This window comes from Cricetulus griseus, chromosome X, assembly GCF_003668045.3.
Source record: "Cricetulus griseus strain 17A/GY chromosome X, alternate assembly CriGri-PICRH-1.0, whole genome shotgun sequence".
Lineage (NCBI taxonomy): Eukaryota > Metazoa > Chordata > Mammalia > Rodentia > Cricetidae > Cricetulus > Cricetulus griseus.
In genome coordinates, this window is record NC_048604.1 from 40,823,949 (window position 1) to 40,837,309 (window position 13,361).

General features: G+C 40.6%; 1 protein-coding gene across 6 annotated transcripts in view; it reads right to left on the bottom strand.

Moving 5' to 3' along the window:
• Radx (RPA1 related single stranded DNA binding protein, X-linked) overlaps positions 1 to 13,361 on the bottom strand; it is a 147,154-nt gene that overhangs the window by 49,591 nt on the left and 84,202 nt on the right. For 3 of the 6 annotated variants that reach the window (XM_027433676.2, XM_027433675.2, XM_027433674.2), the window contains exons 1-2: positions 10,267 to 10,909; positions 1,001 to 1,143 (exon numbers count right to left, since the gene is read on the bottom strand). In XM_027433676.2, the coding sequence (XP_027289477.1) occupies positions 1,001 to 1,143; positions 10,267 to 10,909 (786 nt within the window). Of the gene's footprint in view, positions 1 to 1,000; positions 1,144 to 10,266; positions 10,910 to 13,361 lie in introns of those variants that run through there. The other 3 variants (XM_035450219.1, XM_035450218.1, XM_035450217.1) reach the window with 1 other exon arrangement.

Sequence of the window (13,361 nt, forward strand, 5' to 3'; positions counted from 1 at the left end):
GTGTGAAATTGACCAGATAGATCCAAATCTAAAGAGCTAACTACCTCTGTTTCATACTCAAAAGATTTTTTTTCCTTTGAAATATTTTGAGGGGTTAGGAACTGAAATGAACCCATTGCTTTGCATATTCTTGGCAAGTGCTCTAGTACTGAGCTAAATGCCAAAAACACCAAAGAATTTTTAATAGAAAAATTACAGAAAAATATTTTGGCTTTCTACCCTCTGGTTCCTAAAAGAATTTCAATGAAATGATTCCTAACGATTTCTGCTATAGTCATAGATCAGTGCCTAGCCCATTTGACATCAGAGAAGCATCCCCCAGCAACTGATGGGAGCAGATGCAGAGACCCATAACCAAACAATAGACAGGGCCAGGGGGACTCCCACAGAAGGTGTAGGAGCCACAGGGGTCCAGGACACCATGAGAACATGCCCCACAGAATCAACTAAAGAGGGCTCATGGGGGCTCACAGAGACTGAAGCAGTAATCAAGAGCCTTCATGTCTCTGAGCTAGGTCCTCTGCATATGTGTTATGGTTATGTAGCCGGATGTTCTTGTGGGACCCCTAACAGTGGAATTGGGGTGGCCTGTGACTCTTTTGTCTGATCTTGGGACCCTTTACTTGCTACTGGGTTGCTTCATCCAGCCTTGATATGTGGATTTATGCCTAGTCGTATTGTAACTTGCTAGGCTATGTTTCAGCTGATATCTCTGGGAGGCCTGCTCTTTTTTGGGATGGGAAACAGAGGAGGAGTGGATCTGGGGGAGAGAGGAAGTTGAGGGTGGCTGAGAATAGTGGAGTAAGGGGAAACTGTGGTCAGGATGTAATGTATGAGAGGAAAAACGAAAAAAGCTTAGAAGTAAAAAGTCTGCATGCAGTTAAATTAAACTGAACTCGTGGAATGTTTATTTAAACAAATAAATTTTTCCAATAGAGACTTAGATGTTCATGTTATCTATAAATTAAATTAGCATGCATTATTTAAGCACTACTTGTACCTGATATGGCTCAATCGTCTTTTTATGAGGTTTCCCATAGTATCTCAATTTTGATTTATGCAGAATCCTCACAAGCAAGGCAGGAAAATTCTTTCTGCTATTCCAGGTCATCTCAAGATGAGAGAGTGTTATTATTTTGATGCCTAGAATATAAAAAGATAAAATTGTATTTATTGTGTCAACTTAGTTTTAAAGATCCATTTTAATGTTAAAAATGGATTCCGGGCGTTGGTGGTGCATGCCTTTAATCCCAGCACTCGGGAGGCAGAGGCAGGCAGATCTCTGTGAGTTCGAGGCCAGCCTGGTCTCCAGAGCGAGTGCCAGGATAGGCTCCAAAGCTACACAGAGAAACCCTGTCTCGAAAAAAAAAACAACAAAAACAAAAAATGTTAAAAATGGTAGCAAGACCATATCTAATGCACTTTTTTCTTGCAAGCTATGTGCTTTGAAAATTTTTAAATTAGAGCCTGTCTACGTAGTTCTCTCATATAAATTACATACAAAGAACAACAAAAATATTATAGGAGTTACCATATGGAATTAGATAAACACTTACATAAAGTAAAACAGAGTTTCCTTTCATTTGCCTTCTACCTACTAAACAATTTCATTACATCATGCAAATCTTGGATCTAAATTCATCTGTCGATATTTTTCTCCAATCAATTTTCCCTTTAATCAATATACTTTCTTATCTTTCAAAAACTAAAAGTTGAGGCACTGGGGATGTGATGGTTCCATTAGTGAAATGCAAGGACCTCAGCTCAATCACTAAAACCCATGTAAAAATGCCAGGCATACATTTGTAATCCCAGCACAGGGAAGATGGAGGAAGGTTTCCCAAGGCTCACTGGCCAGCCAGTCTAGCCAAATTAGTGAGCTGAAAGCCAGCAAGAGGCACTCATTGTCCATGTGAATGCATGGGCACACACACACACACACACACACACACACACACACATACATACACACCAACATGCACACATACATGTATTTTTTATTTACTCAGTCTGGGCTGAACTGGAACTCATGATACTCCTGCCTCATCAAAAAAAGTTCTGAGGGTGCACTCATGCACCACTCACAGCAGATTACAGAATTGTTTCTGACACTTTTCTGTATTGTCCTCACTTCTGCTTCAAGTGTACAAGTTCCACATTCTCTGTTTTCTCACTTGCTCCTCTGTTTCGGTAGTATCTTCCTCTTAGATATGTAAGTGACTTCCTTTTTTCCCTCCCCAAATTTTGCTCAAGGGGCACTTTCTCAGTGATGTCCCTAACTACCTCACTGAAACTATGTATTTCCCACCCACTCTGATTCCCCATATAGTACTTATTATTTGCACATACACCATATAATTTATTTTGAAACATTTTAATCTCCAGGTCTGAAGGAGAACAAAAAATTGTTTAAAGGCTGTTCACCATCTTTAAAGATTAAATTGTAAACCAGATTTCAGTATTCTAACATTAAAGGGCATTCCATCTCCAATTCTCTCTACATTTTCTTTTCATAGCACACAATATCAATTTTAAAATCTAAATTTATATCACAACCTCTATGTATTATACATATATAATATATATGTTGAAATATACACCATTTCCATTTATAGTATGTATTTGCTAGTCATTATTTTAGCAAGAAAGTAATACTTATACTTTATTTTAATCATTTTAAATGTTGTTTAATTATTCCTATAACTTACAAAAACCAAATTTGTAATGCATTAAAAGCACTACAGATAGATTTATTTGCAGATTCTCAAAATATATTACTAGCACAGACTAAGAGGCCCTAATAGCTGATATGATGTAATTAAGCAATTTCCTTTTCAATATAGTCAAATCACAGAAAAGCTTTGAATTATCTACACTGAACATGGAGTACTCTTGAGTAAGATGGATGCAGCTCCTTTATTTATAGGCTGAAATAAATTCAAAAGATACATGCTTTTCAGTTAGCTGTGTTTAGACATCACTTGGCCATCTGACAGCTTTCCAAGAGTGTGTTTTTAACTAAAAAAAACTTTATAAAATATAGAAATTCTCAAACCTAAATTGCAGATAATGAGTTACCCTGTAAGTTCATTGTAATACATATGCTTCATTATCAAAAAAGAATGAAAAGAACTTGGATACTCAATGCAAAATTTAGAGAATAAACAATGGAATGGTTATTCTCAAAATTTTAAATCTTAAAATTTTAAATTTTAACATTCTTAAAAAGTAGTAAATATCTTTTATTGTGGGGGAGGTTATTCTAGACAAGGTATTTCTATGTATCACTGGCTGCCCTGGAACTCACTATGTAGACCAGGCTGGCCTCAAACTCAAGAGATCCATTTGCCTGTGTCTCCTGAAGGCTCAGAAAAAATGTATGAACCACCATGCCTGGCCCAAAAGATATTAAATACCTAGAAGAGCTTTTGTTTATGCAGTTATACTGATAAGTTGATATTTACATTATACACTTAGAAATGAAGAAACCATCATTTCATTTAATAGTAAATCTAAATATATTACCACAAACAACATTCCTTTGAAAATGACTTTTTCAAATAAAATCAGGACTGGGGAATATAGCTTAGTTTGCAGAGCATTGGTCTACTATGCATGAAGCTGTGAATTCAATTTTCACTATTGACAAAAAGAAAAAAATCAACATTTGGAAGGCTGAGAATTTAGCTCAGTGGTACAGCACCTTCTTAGAATGCATCTCTCTCTCTCTCTCTCTCTCTCTCTCTCTCTCTCTCTCTCTCTCTGTCTCTCACTCTCTGTCTCTCTCTCACTGTCTTACACACACACACACACACACACACACACACACACACACACACGAAGCAAAATAATGCAGTGAGAAAGTGAGACTGTTTTACATTAGTACGAATCACTTTAGCTTAGTATAAAATAGCTTCTTGGGGCTGGAGAAATGGCTCATCAGTTAAAAGCACTGGTTGCTTTTTCAGAGGACCAAGGTTCAATTCCCATCACCCAGCAGCGGCTCCCAACTATTTGTAATTTCAATTCTTGAGGATTTACCACTTTCTTTTGGCCTCTGTGGGCACCAAACAATCATTTTTACACAGATACATAAGCAATCAAAATATCCATACTCATATTTCTATGTAACAACATTTGAGTTTGACCTCTGGATTCCACAGTTATGCACACACATGTTCAGAGCACTACCACCCACCCACCCACATGCTCATGTGTGCTCACATACATAAATCTTAACTTATCTGTCTTAGAAAAGACAAATATGGAACAAAACTGAAATTAAAGACAGGAAAAACGATACATTGATCCAATGATGTTAAAAAGGTGGTTTCTTCCAGGAATCAACAAGGATGACCCCAGTTAAGACTCCTAGCAATAGTGGAAAAGGTGCCTGAACTGGCCATTAGTAAGCAAATTGGTGACTATCCTAATAGTAATCAGAGAGCCTTTATCCAGTAACTGATGGAAGCAGATGCAGAGATCCACAGCCAAGCACTGGGCCCCCGCACCAGGAGTCCTGCTGAAGAAAGGGAAGAAGGACTGTATAAGCTGGAGAGGGGCGGTCAATGTCAAGACAGGAGAACAGACAAAGACATCTGACCTGAGCTCATGGAAGCTCATGGATACCAGACCAACAGTTAGGGAGCCTGAATGGGACTGACCTAGGCCCTCTGCATGTATGTGACAGTTGTGTTGCTTGGCCTGTTTGTAAGGCTCCTAGCAGTGAGATCAGGACCCATCCCTGGCACTTAGCTAGTTTTTGGGAAGCAGTTCCCCATGCTGGATTACCTTGTCCAGCCTTTATGCAGGGGGAGGAGCTGGGTCCTTCCTCAACTTGATGTGCCATGCTTTGTTTAAGCCCATGGGAGGCCAGCCCCTTCCTGAGTGGAGACAGAGGAGGAGTGGATGAGGAGGGGCCTAGAAGGGAGGTGAGGAGTGGGGAGGAGGAAGGGAGAAACTGTGGTCGGTGTGTAAAATAAATAAAAACATTAATTAAATAAAATTAAAAATAAAAAATAAAAAGATGGTTTCTAATGGATCAGCATCACTACCAGGTAACGATAGAAATACAAACTTGTAGGACTCTATTACAACCCTAATGAATCAGAAACTTATGGTGGGACTCAGAAAGCTGTATTTAAAAACAAATTTGAAGGGCCAGAAAGATAGATCACTCAGGAAATCACTTGCCTTACAAACATGATGGCTTGTGTTTGACTCACAGAACTATCCCCCATAAAAAAAAAAAAAACTATGCATGGTAGTACAGCCTTGTATTTTCAGCACAGTGGAGACAGACACAGAGAGATCTCTTAGTCTTGCTGGGTGGCTAGCCTACTCATCAAATCAGAAGTCAATGAGAGATACTGTCTCAAAAATAACAGAGTGCATGGCACTTAAAGAATGAAATCCCAGGTTGTCTTCTGGCCTCCAAACACACATGTGCACATGTGCAACTGTATAACACAAATGCACACACCTTTGAGGTACACTATTCACATTTACAAGTTTTACCCTAAATGCCACCAATATGGTAAATACCATTATCAGAAAAAGAATAGAATTTGAGGCCAGGTGGTGGTGGCACATGCCTTTAAACTCAGCACTCGGGAGGCAGAGGCAGGCAAATCCCTGTGAGTTCGAGACCAGCCTGGTCTACAAAAACTAGTTCCAGGACAGCCTCCAAAGTCACAGAGAAACCTTGTCTTGAACTACCTCCCAAAAAAGAATAGAATTTGAGGCAACAAGAAATATACAGGAAAATTATCACTCTGATAGGGTAACATTCACCCATAAGATATTAACCAGTCCCCCCCCCAAAAAAACCCAAAATACAAAAATACAAACCTGGGCAGTGGTGGCCATTCCTTTAATCCCAGCACTCGGGAGGCAGAGGCAGGCAGATCCCTGTGAGTTCGAGACCAGCCTGGTCTACAAGAGCTAGTTCCAGGACAGCTTCCAAAGCCACAGAGAAACCCTGTCTCACAAAAACAAACAAACAAACAAACAAACAAAAACCAAAAGATATTAACCAGTTAACATTGTTGATAATACAGTTAATAATGTGTGAGAATGTATTGTGGGCAGAGGAGGGCACTGGGAATCCAGCTTTGTCACTCTGTCTTACTCCTTTAACACAGCGAGGGTCTCTCACTCCTGTCTCTAACACCATAGTACCAAGGTTTTTATTTAATGTGGATGCTGGGATCTAAAGTCAGGTCTCATGCTTGCAAAGTATGAAACCTGACTGTACTCCTGCTCCCACCCACTAAGGCAACTCTCCATCCTCAAATTTTTGAAGAGTAAAATGTGCCATAGAAACTACCAGTACAGCCAGGGCTGGTGATGCAGGCTTATAATCTTGGTTACTTGAGATTCTAGGGCCAGAAAATGTCCTGCTTGGGTTACAGAGTGAGTTGAAGGCCAATCTAAGCAACTAAGCCAGACCCTGTCTGAAAATTAAAAAAAAAAGAGCTAAAGATATATCTCAGTAGTATAGTTCTTGAAGAGCATGAGCAAGGTTCAAGTTTAATCCTAACAAAACACACACACACACACACACACACACACACACACACACACACACACACACACATAAATATGCCAGATTTCGTGGTATATACTCTTAACCCCAGGGCTCTAGAGGCCGAGGGAAGAACAGAGGTTCCATGCCAGCATGTGCTGTAGGCCATCTCAAAAATAAAACAAAATATTATGAAATGATCCCTGCTTTGCCTGAATTTCTGTGGAAATACAAGCAGATCCAATAATTTACATATTGTCTATCACCATTTTCACTATACAATGGCAAAACTCAGTAGTTTCTCCAGGAGCTGGAGGGATGGCTTAGCAGTTAAAAGTACTTGTTGCTCTTGCAGAGGCCATGTGTAGTCAGTCTTTAGCAACCACATGGTTCACAATTATCTGTAACCCCAGTTTCAGAGCATCCAACACCTGGCCTCCTTGGGTGAGAGGCACACACATTGTGTATATGCATGCATGCAGGCAAAGCATTCTTACAACCAAATAAATAAATATTTTAATAATAATAATAATAATAATAATAATAATAATAATACAGAAGATAAATAACATAATGGCATAATGGTACGCATGCTTGTGATCTCAGAGATTACAGAACTATGAATTCCAGGCCCACCTTGTCTGTAAGGTAAGACCTTGTCTCCAAAAGCTAGAGAAAAGGCAAGCAAGATGACTCAGTGGGTAATGGTGCTTTCCACCCTGGACCCAATGATGCATGAAGAGACCCTAACCCCAAAATTGTCCTATGACCTATACACACTTACAGTGACATCAGGGTACTCCTGTGTTATCTGCCCTCCTGCCTCCATACCCACAAATAAATAAGTGTAAAAACTTAAAACTAGGAAAACAAAACTGTGCCACACTGCCTGTAGTTCTAGCACTTGGAAGCTAGAATCAGGGGATAAGAAGTTCAAGGCCAGCCTGAAGTATGAGATCACCCCTCAGAATAATATTTTTTAAAAAAAAAATCGATGGAAAATAGAAAAAGGATATTTGTAAGGTTGCAGTATGAGCTGCCACTTTTCAAGTAGGGTGTAAATGATGAATGATCACGACAGAATATTTCTGGGTGCCTGAAGTTTTCTAGATCTTGATGGGAGGATGAACACATAAACACATAGAAGAATACATTTGATAGGGTTGTATAAACCCTTTTCATGCTGCAGTGTAAAGTTAAAAGTTAATAAAAAGATGCAAAGGCACAGAACATAAGCAAAGTTTACAGAAAAAGGACAAGACACCAGAAAATAATCTGCAGTATACAGAACTTCTTTAGCAAAGAAATTCAGTAATTAAATAATAAAAAGACAAGCTTGGCATGTGGCTTAGCTATAAAGCCCTTTCTCTGGGGCACACTGGAGACCTCAGGTTCAGTTCCTAAGTGTAGAAAGAAAAATAGGACAAAGCCAAATGACACTATTTTAGAATAGCAAGATAGGGGGAAATGGACACTCATACATATGTTGTTCAATTTAAATTAGTACAAATTTTCAGAAAAAATAATTTATCAATACCCAATGAATTTAAAAAACCTTCAGATATTCTTCAACTCTGCAATTCCACTTCTAGGAATCCATCCTTTCAACAGTAATACTCAAATACAATCAATACTCACAGATCTTACTTATATTTGGAACTGTTTAGAATACTGAGAAAGCTTAAAATAATAAACTTCTCAACTACATGGGTACAGTTATAGAAGTTACCATACTTTTATACTGTGGAATATTATATTTATAGAAATACCCCAGAGGTGTCTGAAATGCATTATGTGGAAATGTAATTAGTTTTATGTTTTCAAAAATGTACACCAAACTCTTAAGTTTTCAATTTTGATAGAAATGTTGAAAGCATTCAAAGGTTAAAGATGCATTCCACTATATTCCAAATTTTATTATTTACAATGTTAAACACACAGCAAATATGAAGTCCTGATTTTACTCACTTTCTAAATTTTACTACCATGGTTTTAATATACTCAGACCTCTCAATTTTAACACAATATACTTTAAAAAACACAATTTTGAATTTATTAGCATATGGACATTGATTTTCATAATATCACATTTATATCTACTGTATATAACTATCTTATGAACAGAAATCAAATACACTTTTATGTTTGACTTATACATATATAATATATAATTATTAGCCCCCTTTAAATTCTGAGTCAGTTGTCCTAAAAGTATAAATGAACAACATTTATACCACAGCTACTTTGCTTTTATGTCTTAGCTAAGCAATCATTAGCTACATATTTCTAACACTTTTCTCATTTTGAGTGGATATGACTACAAATTCATATTTTTGAACCAGTTATCTTTTAATGTTCAAATTTGTTACTCTTCCTTGTCATGGTAAGATGCCCGATATATAACAATATAAAGAAAAAAGGAGGTGGGGCTGGACAAAGTGACTCCACTGGTAGAGTGCTTGCTTTGCATGCAGGAAGTCCTCATGGATCCTCAGGTATGGTCAAGGAGTCCTGTTATCCCAGCATTTGGGAGACAGAGGCAGGAGGTGCAGGAGTTTAGAGCTAGCCTGGGATATATGAGATTCTGCCTCCACAAATAAAAACAAAAAAGATCTAAAACCAGTAAATATATAAAATCATAGTCTTTTTATTTTTCTGTGATTTTTGCCCCTACCTATTTCTTATGTATTTAGCCTATAATGTTATCATCCACCCTAGTATTATGTGTTAATACACAAAGATTTTTAAAAGAGCACTTATCGATGACAAACCGTCATTTTCAGCCTAACTTCCTACTTCTTATACAGGAAATATGAACTTCCTGTATAAAGAAAAATGATCATTTGAAGCTTTCCTACAATCATCACACCTTCTAAAAGTAATACTTACCTGACTTTTAATTTCAATGACATAAACAGGGTATTTTAGTTAATGTAAATTATCACATCACTGAACATCTCTTTTGAATAAATGTCAAATATTAAAACATACAATGAAGCCGGGTGTTGGTGGTGCACATCTTTAATCCCAGCACTCAGGAGGCAGAGGCAGGTGGATCTCTGGAGTTCGAGACCAGCCTGGTCTACAAGAGCTAGTTCCAGGACAGCCTCCAAAAGCCACAAAGAAACCCTGTCTCAAAAAACCAAAAAAAAAAAATGAGAACATACAATGCTGCCTGGTTTTAATGTAAAATCCGAATCAATACACTCTTCAACCTATATATATTATATATATATATATATATATATATAACATATACATATATATATACACATAACATACATAATATATATATTACAACTGAAATGGGACTGCAACTAAGATTAATTAAAACCAAAAACCAAATATATATACTGAACACAGATAAAGTACTGAAAACCAAGTCCTCAATCTTTTTGCCAAAGTAAATTTAAACCACAGTCAAGTACCTGGATTTTTGTTTTGTTTTGTTTTGTTTTGTTTTTCGAGACAGGGTTTTGGAGGCTGTCCTGAAATTCGGTCTGTAGATAAGGCTGGCCTCGAACTCACAGAGATCCGCCAGCCTCTGCCTCCCGAGTGCTGGGATTAGAGGTGTGCGCGAATTTGCCCTCAATTGTCTCGCCTCAGTGTCCACAAGTGCTGGTCTTCTGGTGTGTGCCACACGCCAAGCTCTGAGCATTTTTTTTAAACCTGCCTCCGTTCCCGCCAATTAGTACCTGCGTTCCCGCCAATGACTGCCTCCGTTCCCGCCAATTACTTACTGTGAAAATTGTATTCCTCAGGTTGCTTGTTGGACTTCCAGATATCTCCGTATGGATCTTCGTTGTTCCACAGAGCCAGGTAATGGCTCCTGCCGCCTCTGAGCGGCCTCTCGGGCTTTTCCTCGTGCGCTGTGTTTCTAAACGGAATTTCTAGAGGAACGAAATCTACCGACTCCCCACACTGGATCTTATCTATGCACAGGATGCCCTGACCCAATCTTTTCTCGTTGTAAAGACAGGAGACTTTGAAAATTTTGATTTCTATGCCTGCTTTAAGAATATTCTGATGAACGAGAAAATTTAAACTGGTGTCTAGATAGCACTTCTCCTGGTACACCCCGTCTGAGATTGTCACATCGTAGCAGTAAAGGGGAGGCTTGGGCACTGTGTCCCGTGGCTCGTCCTCTAAAAGGTATCTTTGGACGGCCAGTACACTGACAGGCATCACTTCGGAAAGGGTGACGCACTGTTTAGGGGAGCCGGTTATCTGCTCAATAACCTGCTGGATCCAGGACGAGTGTCTTTGGCTAGAGACCCTTCGGATCACTCCCCCGGGGACCCCGGCCTGCTCTCTCTCAGGGTGCCGCCAATTGGCGTCAGCCTGAGAGGGTCCAGCCTCGGGCTGAGTCGACTCCTCAGACATTGTGAGATAACTACGAACTCCTTCCCCTCTGAAAAACTTATTTGCCCTTTCGAAAGCCTAAAGAAAAGAAGCCGCCCACCGCTCTTCGCTCGCCGCCCACCGCCCACCGCCCTCCGCTCACGGCTCACGGGAGCGGAGAGAAGCAAACCACACCGCCGTCGCTGTTCGAGCTGACTGACTGACTGACTGCTCTGGCCCCGCCCAGGCGCGAGGCGCACACGATCCCACGCATGCGCGTGAGCGTCGACTTTCCCGCCTGTGCTTTGCGCCCGCCCCTAGCTTGAGACTTTTGTCACAGTGTTTCTAGGGAGAGCGCGAGAAAAGTACTTGGCAAGCATTTGGTCTTTGGGTTCCCCCAGCGCAGAGTTCCATCTTGTAGGAGAGGAGGCTCGCGACTGGGGGGAGAGAAGCCTGGTTGTCAAGGTTTCGAAAGCATGGCGGAGGGGCAGACGAGGAGCAAGGAACGGGGCTGGCTCCCCGTGAAACGGGGGTCATCAAGAGGTTGTGAAAAATAGGAAGTGGCAAAAGGGAGGTTCTAGTAGTCCTAAAGTAGGGACTTGGACCGGCAAAGGAACGGAATTTAGCGTTATCAGGTCCGTGCATTTACTAACTTAGGGCTTTGTAGTTAAGAATTAGTTTCTCACATTTAAACATTTTTTTCTTTTTTGGTTTTTCTAGACAGGGTTTCTCTGTGTAGCTTTGGAGCCTATCCTGCCACTTGCTCAGGAGACCAGGCTGGCCTCGAACTCACAGAGATCTGCCTGCCTCTGCCTCTTGAGTGCTGGGAGTAAAGGCGTGTGCCACCAACGCCCGACCGCAGTTAAACACTTTTAAATTAGTAAATATACACGAACGTGATAATTCTGGTGTCCTGTAGTATGATCAAAATCAGATAATGTATGCACAGCCTTGGGAGGGGTTCACTAGCATAAAAGTCTTTGGTAAAAAAAAAAATAGCTGCTATTGTTGTAAGGAAAAAGGGTCAGGCAAAGAAACACACCCTGAGTAGAGCCAAAGAAACACACTTTGGCACTGCAACCAGAGCCATAGAAATGCACCCTGGCCCTGAAACTAGAGTCAAAGAAACACACTCTGTCCCTAGAATCAGAGCCAGTGAAATAAATAGACCCTAGCTCTAAAATTAGACCCAAAAGGCTAAAAAGAACCAGTGAAAGAAACACACTTTGGCCCTGAAACCAGAGCCAAAGAAGCACACTCTGTCCCTGACCAAACAGCACAAAAACAACCAATCAGTGAGCAGGAAACCAACCAATCAGTGAGCACGAAATCAGCCAATCCCTGAGCACGAAACCAGCAAATCTCTGAGCTTGTCCATGCTCAGGAATTCAAATCTGACCAATCCCCACCCTGAAAATCTCTGCTCTTTTCAGCCCTGGAGGAGGCATCCACCTCCTGGACTCTCCCCTGCCAATAAATCTCTTGAAGGGGGTTTGGGTGAGGTGAGACCATCTATGGCCTGAGTGAAACAGAACAGACAAAAAACAAAACAACAACAACAAAAAACAACTTTCCCTGGAGCAGAGCAGAAGTGTAACTTTTTTTGGCACTTTTGCTGGGGAAACCTTCTCCTAGTGGAGCAGACTGGTTAAACTCAAGGGACCTGAGCAGAACTGTAACCACTTTGCTGGGGAAACCCTCCCCTGCCGCAGCAGAGATGTTACATTGGGAAAACCTTTCCCTGCAGCAGGGCTGGAAGCTTCTGTGCTTACAGTGACTGTGTGGTATTCCTGGGCTCCCGACTGCCAGGATCCCTTGCCATCTCAGCTGCAAGGCTTAGAGAATTTTCTATATTAGTGTCTGTCTTAGCTGTAGGGAAAAATGGCCAGCCAAAGAAACACATTATGTCCCTGCAACCAGAGCCAAAGAAATGCACCCTGACCCTAAAACTAGAGCCAAAGAAGCACACTTTGTCCCTGGAATGAGAGCCAGTGAAAGAAATACATCCTGGTCCTAAAATTATAGTCAAAATGCTAAAAAGGACCAGTGGAAGAAACACACTTTGGCCCTGAAACCAAAGCCAAATCTGACCCTAAACCTGTGCAGAAAACTAACCAATCCCTGAGCAGGAGATCTAGCCTATTTGAGACCAGGGACTGAAAACTGACCAAACCCCACCCTGGAAATCCCCTCCCTAGAAACTCCACAGAGGCAGCCACTGTCCTGGATTCTTCCATTCCAATAAATATCTTCAATGCGTTTTGGGTGAGACCTTCCTTCGATGGAGTGAAGCAGAGGAGAGAAGTAAGAACTTTTCGACAGAGCCACACACAGCATAGCATAGCAGAGCTGAGCTAGCTGAGGTGAGCCTGCTTTGGCCAGGAAACCCTCCCCTATGGTTGCAACACTACACCCCAGGGGACCCAAGCTGGAGTAGAACTATAACAACTTCACTGGGAAAGCCTCTCCTGCTAGAACAGAGCTGTTACACTGG